General features: G+C 40.2%; 1 protein-coding gene across 19 annotated transcripts in view; it reads right to left on the reverse strand.

The window, feature by feature from the left end:
• CADPS2 (calcium dependent secretion activator 2) overlaps positions 1-20,451 on the reverse strand; it is a 540,583-nt gene that overhangs the window by 349,723 nt on the left and 170,409 nt on the right. For all 19 annotated transcript variants that reach the window (XM_043589377.1, XM_043589375.1, XM_043589367.1 and 16 more), the window contains exon 3: positions 4,529-4,861. In XM_043589377.1, the coding sequence (XP_043445312.1) occupies positions 4,529-4,861 (333 nt within the window). The remainder of the gene's footprint in view (positions 1-4,528; positions 4,862-20,451) is intronic.

Consider the following 20,451-nt stretch of genomic DNA (forward strand, 5'->3'; position numbering starts at 1 on the left):
AAGAGGGATGGACTTTGCCAAAAGGAAACAGGAAAAAATTATCCCAACTGGAGACAAAGAAGGATACCCTCTGCAGCCTTCTGATGTCTTCTACAGGGTGGGGAGGGGGGAGGGGACATCTGAGGGAACAGGAGACACGGCTTCAAGGAAACAGACTGGGGATGCTTTAGGCAAGAAAAGGAATAGGCACATGTTGGGGAGGGAAGTGATACTCTTAGACAAGGGACAGAAGCACTTGTGAAGGTTACAGCCCTGAGACCTAGGCCCACCAAAAGTCCAAGATTCAGTCAGACTGTAGAACAGTCCCTACTCCCCAACATCACTCCAGTGTCACAGCAGAGTACCACAGCTAACAGAGATGCAAGACAGACTCTTTCTGAACAGAAATACTTAGGGAAGTCTAAAGTCAAATCTTGTACCTATGGTTACAATGAACATTAAACACAGCCTAACTTCCAGTCAGATTACTATAAACCCCCACACTAAAGGAAAATATATCTCAGTTCTTATTATCTGATACAACAGGTCTGGCTTTCAACAAAAAAATACAAAGCATGCCAAAAAAGAAAAGGAAACACAGTCTGAAAAGACAAGGGAAGCATTCCAACTGGATTTAGAGGTGACAGAGATGTTATACTTTAAGAAAGTTTAACTATTGTTAATATGTTAAGGGCTCTAATGGAAAAAGTTAGAAACATTCAGGAATAGATGGGTAATGTAAACAAGGAGATGAGAACCCTCAAGAAAGACTCAAAAGGAAATGCTAGCAATCAAGAACATTAGCAGAAATGAACAGTGCCTTTGATGGGCTTATCAGTAGACCTGATGATTTTGAGAGAATCCCTAAACTTGAAGAAAAGTCAACATAAATTTCCAAATCTCAAAAGCGAAGAGAAAAAAAACTCAAAAATTTTAAACACCCAACCAAACAAAATGAATATCCAAAAACTGTGGAGAACAATAATCAAAGAGGAGTGACAAACAGAACTAGAGTTCCAGAAGAAGGGGAGAATGGGACAGAAGGAAAATCTGAAGTAATCATGGCCGAGAATTTTCCAAATTTAATGACAAACACCAACCCACAGATCCAGAAAGCTCAGAGAATGCCAAGCAAGAGAAATATCATAAAGCCTATACTTAGGCATATCATATTCAAACTGTAGGAAACTAAGAAAAAAACACTCAAGTCAGAAGAGCTTCAGACTTCTCATCAGAAAGCATGCAAGCAAGAAACTTGTGAAGTGAAACCTTTAGAATGTTGAAATAGAAAAAAGAACTAGCTGATAATCCTATATCCAATGAAATTATCCTTTAAACATGAAGGGAAAAAAAGACGTTCTCACACACAAAAACTGAAGGAACTCATCACCAATAGTCCTCCCTTACAAGAAATGTGAGAAGAAAGATAAGGAAAAAGACACCAGTCAGAAACTTGCGTCTGCATGAAGAAAGAGGGTCAGGAGAAGGAATGAATGAAGGTAAAAATGGATAATTTTTTTTAACTTTTTCTTATTTTCTTATTCTCAATACCCAAACGTTAGCTATTTAAAGCAATAATAGTAACAATGTGCTGGGTGATAATAACATCAAGGAAATGAAGGACAGAAAGGTCAGCGAAATAAATGACAGACATCCTAAGGGATAGTAAGCAGGAATTGGGAATTCTTTATCATGGGACAACTGTACTACACTTGAGGCCCTTTTTGATGGCTGAATAATATTTCATTGCATGTGTTCATGTGTGTGTATGTCTACATCTTCTTTATCCATTCATCAGTCAATGGACATTTGGGCTCTCTTCATAGTTTAGCTCAGCTATTGCGGATAATGCTACTATAAACATTGAGGTGCATGTACCCCTTTGAATCTGTATTTTTGTGTCCTTTGGGTAAATACCTATCAGTGCTGGATCGTAGGGTAGATCTGTTTTTAACTTTTTAAGAAACCTCATATTGTTCTCCAGAGTGGCTGTACCACTTTGCATTCCCACAAACAATGCAAAATGGTCCCCCCCCCACCTTTCTCCACATTCTTGCCAACACCTGATGTTTCCTCTGCTGTTAATTTTATAGCCATTCTGACAGGGGTGAGAAATCAAACTCCATCATGGGTTTGATTTCTATTTCCCTGATGAGTGATGATGAGCATCTTTTCATCTGTCTTTAGGCAATCTGGATGTTTTCTTTGTAAAAGTGTCTGTTCATGTCTTCTGTCCATTTCTTAACTGGGTTGTTTTTTGGGTCCTCAGTTTAATAAGTTCTTTATAGATTTTGGACACTAACCCTCTATCAGATGTGTCGTTTGCAAGTATCTTCACCCATTCTGTAGACTGCCTTTTAGTGGTGTATTGTTTCCTTCGCTGTACAGAAGCTTTTTATCTTGATGAAGTCCCAATAATTCATGTTTGCCTTTGTTTCCCTCGCCTTCGGTGACAGGTCTAGTAAGAAGTTGCTGCAGCTGAGATCAAAGAGGATGCTGCCTATGTTCTCCTTTAGGATTTTATGGTTTCCTGTCTCATATTTAGGTCTTTCATCCATTTTGAATTTATTTTGTGCATAATGTAAGAAAGTGGTCCAGTTTCACTCTTCTGAATGTCGTTGTCCCCTTGCAATTGTACTAACAACAGGATACCTAGGAATAAACTAACCAAAGAGGTCAAAGACCTGTACCCTGAAAACTAAAACACCTGTGAAAGAAACTGAAGAGGATACAAAGAAATGGAAGGGCATTCAATGCTCATGAACTATCTATACTACCCAAAGCAACCTACACATTTAATGCAATTCCTATCCAAATACCAACAGCATTTTTCACAGAGCTAGAACAAGCCTAAAATTTGTACGAGACCACAGAAGACCCCAAACGACCAAAGCAATCCTGAAAAAGAAAAAAAGTGGATTTCATGCTATATTACAAAATTGTAGTCATCAAGACAGTATGGTACTGGCACAAAAATACACCTATAGATCAAAGGAACAGAATGGAAAACAATATCACTTGAAACATGAACAGTCTAAACACATCCATTGAAAGACAATGTCTGACTGGATTAAAAGAGAAAAAGCCAAGAGGCAATTTTATGCTGTCTACAAAAAAACCCCACTTTAAGCATAAGGAATCAGATTGGTTAGCAGTAAACAGAGAAAGACCACCACGCTAACTCTAATCAAAAGAAAGCTGGAGTAGTCCTATTAGTTTAAGGCAAAGCAGACTTCAAAATAAGAAAATTATCAGAAATAGAGGGATTTTTATATAATTATAAAGGAATTACTTACATAAAAAGATACAACACTGTTATCATTTAAAAAAAATAAACTGATAGGTTCACAGAAATTTTATGACCCTCTAACACCAGTATAAATTCCAATGCATTTGTAATAATTCATTTTAGAGGTCTATCTGCTCTATTAGACTTCAACATATGGAGATATGGAGAATACTTTCTTTTGCTCAGCTTGGTTTCTCCCACACCGAACTCAATAAGTATCTACCAAATATGTGATTATGGATTTCATTAAGTCACGCTCATCAATTTAACTGTACAAGTGGGCTACTGTTTCATTAAAAATACAAAGATCTTTTAAAACAGATTTTGGTTTTACTGTCATCCTCCACTATTATCAAATAACCATCCGGTTTGATAACAGTGAAAAACAATTATGAATGCATAAATTGTTCATAGTTAAGATGCTACATTGCTTTACTATTAACTGTCAATTTATTCATTTGAATTGATCCACAAGTTCATAATGCAAATGATACACACAGAACACAGAAACTGAGATTTGTGAAAAGATGAAAAACGTGAATGTATGATTATAGCAGTACAACTCTTCATGAATGCACGAATTTCAAAATGCTGAATTTTGTTAATGTGAATTGTATTTTAAAGCATAGTTAAATAATTTATACCACTAAAACAAGCAAACAAAATGCACATATGAAATGACTACATTATTAGACAAATCACAGGGTCCAAAGATGAAAGGTGCGGTATATATTTTATTCCATTTTTCCTATGTATGGTTACAAATAACATCTGAAGAGAAAAAATACTTTTAATTTGGTCATCTCTTAATTACATAGTTCAGCAATATCTTCATTTCTATCTGGATGGGTTAAAGAAAAAAGTTTGAAATTTCAATTACTTCCATAAAACTCAAAAGACCAGCATATCTTTATGAAAAAATTATTTTGCACTCAGGAATACCTGTTTATTTTAAATCTCCCAACTTTTTCAGATAACAGATTATTTTCACTTTTGTACTTGGGGCATGCCCTATATATACCCAATAGGTGAAAATCTGATGTCCTCAAATAGGATGCATGGGAACAACTACTCACGGGATAAAAGGTTCTCCATCAAATGCATCTTTCAAAGTTTCTTTCAAATACCACTACTCAATTTACTAAAATTCATTTCCACTCAACTCTTCAGCCAACTGATTATAAAACATACATTTTCACAGGTTTTTAAACATTTGATGTGCCTTCTGAGACGGGGCAATAGGAAATATGGACCACTTACCTGACATGCATTATAAAGGAGTTGGTGTTCTAGTTTTTTAATACCCAGAATCTGCTGGAACATCTCATAGAGTTGTTCCTTGCTCAGAATAAGTTCAGACACAGCACTTAGGGCCATTCTGTTGGGCTGTTTGCACAAGTCCTCTTCACCTCTGTAAATGGCATCATATTTGGCTATCCATGAACTGAGCACTGTCTCTTTGCTCAAGCCATCAATTTCTGGCAGACTCCGCACACGTTTTTCTATGTTTTTCTTAAACACCTCTCTGAAGTCATTAGCAGAACATCCTCCACTCTGAACCATTCTTGCCACTCGGTCACTCTTCAGAAAAACCTAGAAGACACAAAAAAACAAACCAAAAAACCATTTACAACTGGGCAAAAACACTTGCTTTTAGCCATCTATTCAGAATGAGGACAAATATTCTACAATGATTAAAAATGTTTTCTAGCACATGGTAACTAATAACATAATGGAGGACCCAAATCTTCTAAAATGACGAAACATTTACAAGAGGCAGTAATGAATGGTGAGAAATCTATAACATGAGCCAACCCGAACTACATGCACCTCTACCGGAAGGCCCTAGGCATCTCTGCAACTGAATTTTTTCAGAGTTAAGTAGGTAACTGGAGACATCAACTCAGCGTTTTTATCTGTACTTAAGGGTTTAGGCTAGGTTTTTAGCGGGGAGAGGAGTTCCAATTATTTGAGTCAGGATCTTAAGTCCAATAGCGTGGTAAGTCTAGTATCCAAATCAATACTTAGCATGTATAACTGTTAAACAAAACTGTCCCACAGCTGGGGGTTAGGGTATAACCTTCCACAACCCTGACTTGACTAGTCCACCAACTTCTCCCACATGTCTCATAGCTGGTAAAAATGCATGACAGAAAAGCAAATTCTCTAAGAAGCATCTAGCAGTCTGCTAATACCAGGTTAAGAAATAAAATACAAAGACAATGAGGGGGAAGGGGAGAGTGGGGGAGAGTGGGAGAGAGAGGGAGAGAGAGAAAAGGAGAGGAATGTTCATGAAACAGGAAGAAATGGATAATAAGGTCTTACTGTGCAACAACTCACACTTGGCCTTAAGCATCTCCTTTCTTCTAAGTTACAGACCCCAAAATGAGCAAATATCAGTCAAGATTCAAATACTGATTTTCTCGTCAATAGTCCTAAGAATCCACTATGAATCAGATAAGACTGATTTTATTCCTTCTTTTCCTATAATGACAAATTCTTCCCAAAGAGCATGTAGGATTATTCAGTGCAGTCCCAAGAGTTTCATCTGTGAAGCTTATGAAACAAAAATCCCTGTTAACTTTTACCCAAAGAACTGGCACCCCAAGTTATGAACCCACTACTTAGACTAGATAGGCTCTTGTCTGTCTGCATGTCAGTAAGCAGGACACACATTCCATATAAACTGACCTCACTAGTTCCATTGACTGTCACCTAACTCCAAACCTTTCTCCAACATTTTTCTCCTTTTAAAGTCATTCACACAAAATATGTATTCCTATCTTTGCTCACTGGCCAAAAGATTCCTGATTCTTCAAACATTTTGGTCCACTAATGTACTGAAATAGGGGTTGTAAACTCTGTATTAAGCAAACATTTAAGACCTACACACAACGCTTCCTCTTTACCAGCTGTGGCTCAGTTATTACATAAAATACTCTTATTTTCTAGGTTTCTAAGCTGCAACTAATTCTTAAGTGACAGGTGTAACAATAATGCCTTTATTTTACGCAGATCAATGAAAATGAAGACATTTAATGATGTACCTTGTCCAAGAATACCATTAACAACTTCGATACACATGGGAGTGCCTTCATCTCCTTTCTAATCATCTAACTGCACAACTCTCACTAGGCACTAGAATTCAAGATAAATTACATTTATGTATTTTTTCTAACTCCTGTGATACAGGTATATTGTTAAATGGGGACATAGATAAGCTCAGTGGTCAGTCAATTTATTGCTTTTCTGTGCTACCCTTCCGGTACCCTGCCTGTGTCAGCTAGCACCACTTTACAGGGTGTTGGAGGGACACTGGAGGAAGAGGGCTCTTCCTTCTGGTTCTCTTCTCATACCTGGAGGCATGTGGTACCAACCCCTGGACATCTTCTCCCCAGGCCTGAGTGTGACTTCCCAGTGCACCACCCCCACTGGCAGATTTCCAGTGAGTTCTGCAGTGCAGCACCTCAGAAGGCAGACCCCCTCCCACCCCTGAGCCCCACTAGTGTGGTGCTTCAGTGAAATGTCTCTGCCATGCAGTAGGACATGCCCCATCATCTCCAACAAGGACCGGATCCCAGCCTTTGAGAGGCAGGGAGTGGAACCCTTCCCAGATTTGTTCCTTCCCCAGGTGCTGTGCCCCCATATTTTTCAGCTTTCCTTACCCATGGTAACCAATCTCTCATTGATTTAATTGTCCCTGCTCAATTGTGCGCTGTCTCCAGACTGCACCCTGATCTAGAAATACTGAAATGCTGTAAGTAACATTATTTCTATGGGAGATTATTTGGAGTTGAGACAAACAACTTTTAAAAATTTGGTAGCTGTGTGTATAGCTGGAAACAGCAAGATATTTTTAATGTGCAAAATAAATACCTTAGGACTGGCTTCAGAAGAGCTTTTAATTACTTGGTATTTGATACTTTAAGTTGGCAGGCATTTTATGTTTTCTCAACTTCTCCTGCCTAACACAGTGCTAAATTCTACCAAGGAACACGACAATGTTTTTGAAGCAAGGATAATAAGGAGTCTCTGGAGTCTTAACTACCCTATAAAACCATAGGTGAAGCCATACTAACTCAGTCAAAATATGTGTTATTTATACATATTTACTAGATAACCACCTGTGAGGCATTTTGCTAAGTACTGAGGGGACACAAGAGTGAATGGGCCAGAGACCCTGCCCTCAAAGCTCACACAACCAGAGAGAGACAGGATAAATAATCAAATAAAAGCAAGAACTGCAGCCTATGCAAGGGGGCAGGAGGTAGGGGGGAGAAAAGGAAAGGAACTCCATTGTCTGGGGACAAGGTTGAGGACAAAGGCGGCACAAAACAAAGACAGGAACCTGTAATTTGACCTGTGGGTTAAAGGAGAAAAGGGAGAATAAAATACATTTCAGGAAAACAAAAGAAATGAAAGCATAAAGGCATAAGACACCATGGTCTTCTGAGGGTAACGTCAGAATTTTCATACTGCAGAAGCATTAAATAAATGTAAGGGTAAGGGGAGCCAAAGTTGTGCCAAGCAGACCAACAGAGACCAGATGGCAAAATGCACTGTGCGCCAAGCAAGGGACCTGGGCTCTGAGGACAGAGAGCCAATGATGGCCGGGCAACCCAGGTATTGAAATGTTGACAAGCAGGAGTTACGCTAACAACTGGTAGCAGCATCAAAGACATGACGATGGAACAGAACAGAGATCAGGTAATCAGTTACCATACAAGTACAGTAGACCAGGTGAAAACAGGAAGGGCTTGATCTAGGGCAAAGGTCATTAACTAGAGAACTAGGGAGAGGCAAGGAGTTAAAAGACAGAATTAACATGTGTTACGAATTATAGAATTTGGAAAGGCAGGAAAAGTTCTAGAGGGTGCCTGGATTCCATTAACCAAAAATAAAGAGTGAAAGAATACAGATGGAACAACATGTGTGTGTGTGTGTGTGTGTAGTGTTTGTATATGGCGGTGGTGTCAGGAGGGGTCATGGATTATTTTAGTTTTGGCAGAAGTCAGCTTTGAAGACAAAGTAAACTAAAAACAAAAAGTGAAACCTTATGTGGATCCTGAGAAACTTAACAGGAACCCATGGGGGAGGGGAAAGAAAAAAAAAAAAAAAGAGGTTAGAGTGGGAGAGAGCCAAAGCATAAGAGACTCTTAAAAACTGAGAACAAACTGAGGGTTGATGGGGGGTGGGAGGGAGGGGAGGGTGGGTGATGGGTATCGAGGAGGGCACCTGTTGGGATGAGCACTGGGTGTTGTATGGAAACCAATTTGTCAATAAATTTCATAAAAAAAAATAAAGGTGAAAATCATACAAAAAGTGAAGAAAAAACTCTTAAATACCTACATTTAAACAGTTGGGAAAAGAACTGGATCCAAGAAAGGGGGCAGCGTCAGAGAAGGAAAAGGCAAGATATGATCTATTTGCTATCCAGAGGGGAGATCATCTCAAGAGAAAAAGGATTAAATGCCACAAGAGAAGGCAACTAAATTTAGACTAGATTTTTTAATTAAGAAGAGTCTTTATCACCAGAGGTCACCTTTGACAGAGAAGAGTTCATGGTGTGGAAGAGAGAGGGAGCCAATGTGTAGGAGAGAAAGGGGGGACAAGTTGTAAAACTTAAGACAGCAAATATAAACTCTCCTTTTAGGAAGCATGAATAAAAAGGGAAACGAGAAAAGAGGGAGAAGCTGGACTGGGAAATTGCAGTTAGGCAATGAGGGAGACAAACAAGTCAGTAAAGAGGCAGTTTAAGGTATGGATGACAGAAAATAATGATGGTCTGTCACTTCTGAGATCTGTTGACAGAAGACCATGGCATACTGTCCCTCTCTCCCAACATTTGAGCTGGGGAAGCAAGCTGCTAGGAGGCAAAGAAAGGAGGCCCTCAGTGAACTAGGTCACCAAGAACCACACAAGTGTTCTGGACAGCAAATTCTTTAGTCCCAATTGAGCCATGAGATAATGGCTGTCTCAGCCGACAGCTGGATTGCAACTTCACGAGAGACCCCAGACAGAAACATCAGCTAAGCTACACCCTGATTCCTTACACTGGGGTATTGTGAAATGATATGTACACATTTATCACTTTAAGCTGCTAAATTTTAAGATGATTTGTTAGACAGCAAATATACCCACATGGGTTACTATATTAACTTCATTTGGGTCTCCGTTATATCACTTTCTGAGAAGAACTGCCCTCTCGGCCCCCTTTTGTCATTCTCACCCTCCTATCTTGCTCTAGTTTTCTTCTTAGTACATAGACACTTGGTTTTGTTTGCTGGTGAATCCAGGGCCTGATACAGAGCCTGTCCCATAATAGGAGCTCAATAAAGATTTGTTGAAAAAAGTACTATCTACGGACATTGAACACTCTAAAGCTAAAGAAGAGGATTACATAGGCATCCAGCTCACAGATTTCCTGAGATATGGATGTCTGTGTGAGAGGAGCCATGAAATGAATAAACACTAAAAAGCTGAAAGATTTGTGGTCTAGTGGAAAGGAATGCATTCCAGAAGGCAAGAGAGATTTTGCATGAGGAAGGAAAAGCTGTGATCTGAAAGCAGGGGGAAGGGACAGCCCTCCCCTGATCCCAGGCATATGGAAAGGAAGACCTACCATGATACCATGGCTGCTTTTCCCTTCTGTGTCCTCCTCTGGGATCCCATGCTGACCAGTATCAGTTAGGTCTGGGGTAGTCCACTTTGCACATGCTCCCAATTCTGACACCATCACAAAACGGGATCCACCAAACTCTTCAAATATCACTCAAGCTTCGGACATAGCTAATACCAACCAAAAGCTCTCCTTACACATGAAGTCTAGGGTGCCAGTGGGACAAGTCTCAAACAGAATGCATAACTTTCCCTATTGTTTGCTCTATCTGCTTCAGTGAACATCAGATACCTACTTCCTGCCTTGAGACCTGGAAAGCATTCTCAAAACCTCCATCTCTTCCATGTTTATTTCCCTACAACTTGTCACTAAACCCTGCTGATCCCACCCCCTAAATTCCTCTCAAATCCTTCTTTTCCTCTTCCTGTGCCCACAAAAGTTGTTTATGCACCTCACTCTGTCTCAACTAGCTAAAAGCAAGTTCTTTTTGTTTTTTTGAAAGCACACAAGTGAGCACAAGTGGGGGAGGAGCAGAAGGAGGAGAATCCCAAGCAGACCCCACATTCAGTCCAGAGTCCAACACAAGGCTCCATCTCACAACCGTGAGATCATGACCTGACCTGAAATCAAGAGTCAGACGCTTCCCTGAGCCACCCAGGCACCCCAGAGTGCCTGGAACTGGCTTTCCTACCTCCGTTTTCCTGAAAGCCACCCAAATGATTCTCATTTTCTCAACTTATTCCCTTCACTGGCATCAAACTAGTATTTTTTTTATTCTGTTATTTCAATCCTCCTCCAGCTTACAAATTCTTCACTGGCTCCAAACTACCACTCTGGCTTCATTACAAGGCATATTCTCTGTCTGTCTCTTGCTCGCTCGCTCAGTCTCCATGCTCCAGTCCCACTGGTCTCTCCAAAACTTCACACTGTCCATCTGACCATCATCTAATTATCTCTTGGTAATGCTTCAGATCCCCCCTCCATTAACCCTTTTTTTAATATGAAATTTATTGTCAAATTGGTTTCCATACAACACCCAGTGCTCATCCCAACAGATGCCCTCCTCAATGCCCATCACCCACCCTTCCCTCCCTCCCATTCCCCATCAACCCTCAGTATATTCCCAGATTTTAAGAGTCTCTTATGGTTTGGCTCCCTCCCTCTTTTTTCCCCCTTCCCCTCCCCCACGGTCTTCTGTTCAGTTTCTCAGGATCCACATAAGAGTGAAAACATATGGTATCTAGTCCTTCTCTGTATGACTTATTTCACTTAGCATAACACTCTCCAGTTCCATCCATGTTGCTGCAAATGGCAAGATTTCATTCTTTCTCATTGCCACGTAGTATTCCATTGTGTGTATAAACCACAATTTCTTTATCCATTCATCAGTTGATGGACATTTAGGCTCTTTCCATAATTTGGCTATTGTTGAAAGTGCTGCTATAAACATTGGGGTACAAGTGCCCCTATGCATCAGCACTCCTGTTTCCCTTGGGTAAATTCCTAGCAGTGCTACTGCTGAGTCATAGGGTAGATCTATTTTTAATTTTTTGAGGAACCTCCACACTGTTTTCCAGGATGGCTTCACCAGTCTGCATTCCCACCAACAGTGCAAGAGGGTTCCTGTTTCTCCACATCCTCGCCAGCATCTATAGTCTCCTGATTTGTTCATTTTAGCCACTCTGACTGGCATGAGGTAATATCTGAGTGTGGTTTTGATTTGTATTTCCCTAATGAGGAGCGACGTTGAGCATCTTTTCATGTGCCTGTTGGCCATCTGTATGCCTTCTTTAGAGAAGTGTCTATTCATGTTTGCTGCCCATTTCTTCACTTGATTATTTGTTTTTCGGGTGTGGAGTTTGGTGAGTTCTTTATTGATTTTGGATACTAGCCCTTTGTCTGATATGTCATTTGCAAATATCTTTTCCCATTCCATTGGTTGCCTTTTAGTTCTGTTGATTGTTTCCTTTGCAGTGCAGAAGCTTTTAACTTCGTGAGGTCCCAATAGTTCACTTTTGCTTTTAATTCCCTTGCTTTTGGAGATGTGTCAAGTAAGAAGTTGCTGTGGCTGAGGTCAGAGAGGTTTTTTCCTGCTTTCTCCTCTAGAGTCTTGATGGGTTTCCTGTCCATGAAAGACCCCGAATAGCCAAAGTAATATTGAAGACGACAACCAAAGCGTGAGGCACCACAATCCCAGACTTTAGCCTCTACTACAAAGCTGTAATCATCAAGAAAGCAGGATATTGGCACAATTAACCCTTCCTTACTGATTCCTTCCCCAATCGCCTTGAATCAGCCCAATCTGGCGGTGTTTGCATGTAATCCTAGCACCTTTTTCCTTTACAGTACTTAGCACTTTGTCACTGTGATAATTCAGGGAAGGTTATATTGTCATCTTATTCTTTAACTCAGTAAATAGTAAGTTCCAAAGCCAAAGATGGTGTCGTTCAGTACTGTATCTGTAGCACCTGCCACCAGGCCAAGTACAGAGCATGCACTTAGAAAATATCCATGAAATGAATAAATGACGATGGTTTGGATGATTATTTCCCCATCCATGCACTTGCATAACTTAAATAACCACTAAGGTTTAGTAATTTTCAATTATATGCTTAACTTAAAATATGGAGCTTGTCCACATGAATGGGACAGAAAAACATCTCTGTTTAAAATGTTTAAAACACTGTTTAGGGGCACCTGTTAAGCATCCGACTTCAGCTCAGTTCATGATCGCACAGCTTGTGAGTTCGAGCCCCGTGTTGGGCTCTGTGCTGACAGCTTGGAGCCTGGAGCTTGCTTCGGATTCTGTGCCTCCCTCTCTCTCTCTTTGCCCCAACTCACTTGCATTCTGTCTCTGTCTCTCTCAAAAATAAACATTAAAAAAAACAAAACTTTAAAAACACTGTTTAAAAACAATGTCTAGAGGCACCTGGGTGGCTCAGTCAGCTGAGCATCTGACTTTTGACTCTGGCTCAGGTCATGATCTCACAGTTCATGAGTTTGAGCCCTGTGTTGGGCTCCAGGCTGACAGTAGAGCCTGCCTGGGATTCTCACTCTCCACCTCCTGCCCTGTTGGCGTGTGCATGCATTCTCTCAAACTTTAGGGGCACATGGGTGGCTCAGTCAGTTAAGTGTCTGACTTTGGCTCAGGTCATGATCTCACAGTTCACGAGTTTGAGCCCTGTGCTGACAGCTCTCCGAGCCTGGAGCCCACTTCAAATTCTGTGTCTCCCTTTCTCTCTGCCCCACTCCTGCTCACACAGGTGCTTGTGCACACACGCTATCTCAAAAAAAAAAAAAAAATTAAAAAGTCTGAATGACAATCTACTGTAATCACAGATAGTTTTAAAAGATTTTTCAGATGTTATAAATTATGGAACAATGATGGATTTAGTCCCATTAGATATAAACTATCTTAATCTTCTAACCTTTCACAGTAACAATTGTCAAGTTAAAGGCAGGTAAAGGGTTGCCACATGAAGAGGCTGGTTCTAGGAACTGGCCTCCAAGCCTTGGGTGCACACATGCCAGCTTTCTGGTCAGAGCCCCAGGATCCTCCATAAAATTATGCCTGGGGTACATTGAATAGTGTGTCATTATTGGTGCTAAAGCAGTGATGGGAACTTGGTATATCAGCAAACCCACTGATGAGCAGATATTCTGTCTCCCTAGAGCTCTTTACATATTATCTTCTTTTGTCCCCACAATCATCCTCCCTGGGCCTTTATTATCTTTCTCTTTTACAGATTAAGTGTTCTAGACTGTGAAGTTAAGTGACTGGCCTAAGGCCACATATTGAGAGAAGAGACCAATGGAATCCAAAAGCAACATTCCTTTACTTACTCTTCTCACTTCCCCACTCCTATCAAGGGTTCACCCCTGATAGGCATATATATTCTGATGGGTGCTGGTCCACACTATGGGAATTACCAATCAGTGACCTTTATGTGAAAATGCCACTGAACACACCCTACCAATTCAGTGTGGGAGTCAGGTACCTCATATCAAACCAGAACATACCGTGTAGTCACGTCTTCTCCACATTTTAACAAGTTATACCACGTATGGGGGCCCGCTGAGCACCACCAACAGCCACCCTTTCCATTCAGCTGCTCAGTTTATATACCAAAGAAGTCACTGAATACCTTCATGTCATGGAGAATAACAATTGAAATGTGATGACTACAATAGTAAGCTCTATCTGCAAAAGGTAAGTCTGCTCAGCTGTCCAAATAAAACTTCAAATACACTTTTCCACAGAAGCACTTATTGTTCAGCCATTGCTTTTGATCTGATCCATGCATCGCTTCTCTGATTCAGAAGGATCGTATAATGACAAGAAAAACATTATGTGCGTGCCAAATCATTGTGGCTATCTATGAGATGGTTCCTGGGAAAGCTGCCAGCAGGTGTCCAGCCAGGAAAAACATGGAGAAAGTACAAGAGCCCCACTTATAAGAGACGCCCTTTTCTCCTTAATGGCAACTACTTCTAATTCCCATAATGGAGGCTGTGCACAGAGAAACCGTGACTGTTTTTAAAACCTATTTTTCAGGTGTTATCAATTCATGTAGCTTAACAGTGATGAATTTCGTCCCACTGTGTATCAATTTCTAGTTTTCCAGTATCAACGCCAGCATCTATCAGGTCACTTCACATGCCCAGAGCCAGTCAATAGGTTCCCTACTGGCTGTACTGTGCCAGTCACTTCATCCATCTGGGTATCCCACAAGCTTCCTTTACAGTCTTCTCTTCTACCTGTCGGAAGAATGTATTTTCTTTTCTAATAAAGGGAACACTTGTTTAGCACAGTCCTCTACAAGTTCCCTCCCCCATACCTCACCCATTTCTCCCATAAATATTTTATCAAAACATACTAACTACTGGGCAATGTGCTCAATGTTGGGAATGTACTACTGAGAAAAAGGCAAGAGTCTGCTGCCTTCACAGAACTTACATTAGAGAAAACCAAACAAAATGATGGCAGCTAGGTGAAAACACTGGGAATTTCTGGAGCCATGAGAGTTTATAACAAGGTTCTGAACCTATTTGAGGAGGTCACAGAAGATTCCCTGAGGTGGTGATTGGAGATATGAAAATGGAGAGGAATTTGTTTGGAAAGAGGGGAGACCAAGGGATAGTAGACGGGGGAACACAACTGATCTAAGTGGGTTTGAAAAGGCTCCTTAGAATCAGTGAAGGGACAGGGCATCTAGTGAATGAGAAGAGGCCAGAGAGGAGGGATAGGCTTCCTAAAGCCCTGGAAGGTACCTGGTCTTTATCCCAAGAGAACACAGAACGCCTTCCGAACATTTAAGTCTGGGAGTCACATGATTAAAAAAGCATTTTGAAAATAGTTAGAACACATTCTAGGGTTTTAGATATACTAACCTTCACAACACAAAGTACATGCTAGCCTCTACTTTAAAGGTGTAAAAAAGAAAAGGAAAAAAAAAAAAAAAGCAGAGGGGTAAAGAAACATGCCCCAGGTCACACATCCAGACTGCCGAAGGGTCAAAGTTGAAGCTCTGAGGGTCTCACTTGAGATCCCTCCTCATCCCCCACCCTATAATAAAATTTGGGGATCAACTTATGGTTTATGAAACTGAGCTACAGAATTGGGTGGATGAAGAGAATTGGGAGGTACGGAATTTTCTCTTGTTACTGTCCACCTCCTTTGTGAGGCTTCCCACGGCCTTGATACTGCCTCTTCATTGTGAGCCTTCTTAGGGCTTCCCCATCCTCTCTTAAGGAACGGAACCTAACCTGTTCTCACGCTGCAGCAAATTCTGTACAGCAATCCCTGTATCTTTCCCCTGCTTAGACTATGAACTTCATTAGAGCTGTACCTTTAAGGCCTCTGTAGGATCTGGTATCATTCAACACTCAAATTTTAAAGGAAATCATGAGTCCTCATAGGAGCAAGGAATTTGGGAAAGTTACTGAATCCAAAAGATGGTTTTATGACCACCCTGGAATGTAGTTTTCCCTAATTCAATGTAAAGAAATGTAGATTGCAAAGTAATTTTAGTAAAGCTACATTCACTCCAATATTTTGATAGAAATCATAGGTACAAGTCACTTACTTGTAATACAATGTTATTAACAGTAAATTGTGAATCAATTTTTTGTTGTGGTTAATGATCCTTCTTGACAAAAATAATAAAAAAAGCTGTAGTTGACCTCGGGGGGTTTTTCTTTTGTTTGAATTCCAACAGTTTGGAAACCACTAATTTAACCAATCCCAATCCCTTATCAAATGTGAAAATATAACTTAACAATGATAGCAAACCATCTCTTATTTGAAAAATTGGGTGATACCTTTAAACCTCTATCCTTAAACTAGAAAGCAGGTATTCTCAAATGACCCTTTTGTTATAACTCACCTAAGCCCTTAGAGCAAATCTGAACCCCCTAAACTACTAAAGTCTTCTTGCATTGTCCTATAGTTCGATTGAGGGGAACTTATATCCAGATGAACATAAAGGTGATGGGAAAAATACGAAGCTTTTTGGAAAAACATATACATGCTATTTCTATTGTCAACATTACAAAGTTTTTATAAAGTTTTTCTTGTAATATCAACCAATAGCAGATCCTTCAGTTTTCTTTACAAGTATTTTTCAGCTTAAGAATGTCCTTTAAACTTCCTTAAACCAATGGCAAACTTTCCTTAACCCTGTAACTAGAGAGGCTGAAGCTGAAAAAAGTCACCAACCCACTCACTTTAAGTTCCATACACACAGAACCAAAATCACTGGGTACTAGCTGGGATTCCAATCTCCAGACTGGGATGGTTTAGGGTTCAAAGAAAAAAAAACCTCATGTTCGCAATGGAAAAGCAAGCCATGACATAGAAAATGTGAATTTCTACAGTATTTTTCTATACAAACACATAGAGTGAAAGAAGATGCCACCCTCTCTGCACCCATCTCCTCGCTCTTGTTTCAATGTTTCATGGTACCATAGAAACTGTTAAGTTTCTGGGTTGAGCTACTTTGTTCTGTTTTACAAAGATATCCCCCCCCCCCTCATGATTATGATACAGAAAAAAAAAATACTGAACAGTGGATTACTTTTGGAGTCTCATAGTATCTAACGTTCAATAAATCCTTTATTGTATGGAACAAAAAACGTGCTCAGTCCTCTTCTTCTACAATAGTCCAGCATCAATTCTCTAATTCTGTTCACCTCATCCTCCATTTCTGTGTCACTCTCCTTTTGTCGGCTGGAAAATAATGTAACAAAAAGGGAATCAGCCCTGGGTGTTCCAGGTGTGACACAAGCTGAGAACATGCAACGTTCTGGGTCAGTTTCCTCGCTGGTGGAATAGGGGTAACGGCCTTCTTCAATATGCTTTCTTTTATTACAGAATATAGTAATGTGTCAGTTTCATCAGTGTTATGGGAAGTGTGATCCGTGGACCAACGCCAACTCTCAAATTATCATCATCTGTCCATCAAGGACAGAGTACAGAGACGTTTTAGAAACTTGCAGTGATGTGACAATGCCATGACATCCAAAAGCAGAGTTTTAATCACCATTTTGCTATGGAAGTGTCCAAACGTAAAAATTGGAAAAGAAAAAAAAAAAAAGCTTTTGGTGGTCTGAAAAATCACTCATTTAACCAATCTTCATTCCTTTATCAAATGTGAAGAGATCAGAAGCTAAAACTCCTAACAACTGCCTTTGTTCTGACATATACCTCCCAGCCTAGATTCTACAAATGACATTTTACTCTAGTGTTTCTTTCACATATCCATCCATCCCTTCATCAATCCAAATTACTTCTGTTATACATTTTCAGAGGAAATAAAACACATGGGTTTTATTTTACAAAATAATCCATGATGGATTGGAAAACAAATACTCGTTCCTTTGCTGCAGATACAATATCTCAGGAAACTTTTGAGAAGACAGGTGATATACTAACGTTGACACCGAAATTGAGAAAGACCATTTCTAAAAAACCAAAACATTTTTTTTTCTACGATACTATCAGGATACCAGAGAATGAGCTACTACCCTTTCATATTCTAGGTTTCTAAAACATGAATCTTAAGGATACCAAGTTATTTACTCTTGATAAGCCAGGAGCCTACAGCAGAGAAATGAAGTTTCAAAATGAAAATGAAAAATATTTCTGGAAAGGAAGTCAATCTTCAAAGCAAACATTCTGCTATGGTAAAGAAAATGAACCCAAAACTGGTTGAACTACCATCTCTCTGGCATACAATTGGGCTCAGTAAATACTTGAATTTTTGTGGTTTATACCTTGCAGTTATTTGTTTTTCCACAAGATGGCTACTGTGCATGAAATAACATTGTTGGTATTTAATCCCAGAATTTGGCTTTCAGGATAGTAAGGGACTTCAAGGGTACAAATCCCAGAGTCCTTTCAAAACATGGATTCCCTCACCACCACCATTAAAATGATATCTAAACAACCACCAATTCCTTTAGGGAAGAGAAACTCTCTGCTGCCATAATCTGTCTAGAACAGGACCAAGGACAGGAAGGTTGTTTCCCGGTGGCAACACTTTCCTTACGGCTGTCATTCTCTCACAGACTTTTACCTCATGTCATCGCAAAGACAACCTCTGTTCTTCCAAAGGCCATTCCTCAAGCTTTTTAATGGCAGTTAACCCGGTCTTCAAGCTGTGAGGTTAAACATTCTTCAGATGACAGGCCCCCTTACTAACCTGGTGGCTCTCCTCTGCACGTGCTGCCCTTTCCGTGCATGTGTTCTAGTGCATGGCACACATTCCTTCCGGGTCTTTGGTTCAGTTTTTGATCTTCTTTGTGAAGTCTCCTCCAGTTTTATTTTTTATTACTATTATTTTTTTAATTTTGAGAGAACACAAGTGTGAGCAGGGGAGAGTGGCAGAGGGTGAGAGAGACTATCTTAAGCAGACTCCACACTCAGCACACACTCCGACGTGGGGCTCAATCCCATGATCCTGAGATCATGACCTGAGCCAGTATCAAGAATTGGACGCTCAATGGACTGAGCCACCCAGGTGCCTCAAAGCCTACTCCATTTAAAACTGCAACTCTACTTCTGACAGCTCCCATCCTGTTTTCTGTCTGTTCTCCGCAGCAATTAAAACTATTTAACATATTACATTTATCCTGCTATTACATGCTAGAAAGCAAGTTCCATCAGGGCAATGGGTTTTATATGGTTTATTCCTAGACTTCCAAGGCAATCGATATTTGTTGAATGAAATTATCAATGAATCTGCCATATGGGTAAGATGCTCACCATTAACACAAAAAGGAGTAACTCCTGCTACAGAAGCAGTGGTTCTATTCACACAGAAGACGCCAAGCATTTTCAGGTAGCTGCACAGATGTACTTTCAGCTATATATTCATGGACTCTAAACGGAGTCTCCCTCCAGTATTTGTGAGGCTGGTTTTCTGAACCCAAACCCAGGAATTTACCTAATTCCCTTCTGCATTTCATCAATGGTCCCGTTTTAGTAGGTTATTTTCAGACCTACTAAATAGGTGGTATTAGAAACAATCCTTACCCAGTGCATCGACTGCTCTAAGCTCTGTGTTTTTTTTTTTCCCCTAACCTTCTACTTTGGAATTCCTAAATTGTCTATAATCTGTTTTTTCACAAATCCCTTGGCAGTGTGATAGTGGTGGTAGAGAAACGAGAACTAGGAGAGGAAAGGAGTAAGCATTTATATGCACAAGTCCTACATAAATCTGTTAAGTTGGACCTGTGAAAAATGCCTACTAGGTCTCTTAATACAACAATAGCAACTATGATTTGTGTACTGCTTTAAGATTCACCATTATTTTCATGTATACTATTTCTATCTGATGACAACTATGTGATGCATCCTCTTCTGAAAATAAACTTCCTGAGACAGTAGAGATCCCTAAACCTGAATGTCCATCATAATCAGCTGGAAGACTCGCTGAAACAGGTATTGGCCTCCCTCCCCTCCTCCCCAACTTTTCTGGCTCCATAAAGGTCTAGTGGGGGCTGAGAACCTGCACTTCCAACAGGCTCAAGTGATGCTAACGGTACTGGCCTGAGGACTACTGTTCTGAGATGCTCTGCCTTGGGGGAAAGGATATGAATACAGGTCACCTGATGTATAAAAAAGCATGGTATTCTTTTCAATAGGCAACTGTGCTTATCCCTGAACATGCAAAATGGAGTGTTATCAATTATTAGGGCAATTGTAAAAATTATTTTTAACCCTTTCCAACTTCAAAGGAATAAAAGACTACATAAAACCCCCCAACTAATTGATTTTTTGTATGAGATCAACTCCAGAATCCATACTTTCTAAATGTAAGCAGACATTCCCCTTGAGCTCAACTTTCCCTTCTCAATTAGATACATTTTTCCCACAACCCTCAGCCACCCATGCTCCTGTATCCCTAAATTGTCTGGAGATTTCTCCAGTTATCACTTGCACCACCCTCTCACCAGCACTCCCAGTATCTTTTAGCTGGGAATTTTCTTCTAAGGCCCAATTCTTGAAGTCCTCAAAACAAGACTCCTCTTAAAAAACTGGTTTTTCAAGCTAATTGTAGTG

The sequence above is a fragment of the Prionailurus bengalensis genome, chromosome A2, assembly GCF_016509475.1.
Source record: "Prionailurus bengalensis isolate Pbe53 chromosome A2, Fcat_Pben_1.1_paternal_pri, whole genome shotgun sequence".
Classification (NCBI taxonomy): Eukaryota; Metazoa; Chordata; class Mammalia; order Carnivora; family Felidae; genus Prionailurus; species Prionailurus bengalensis.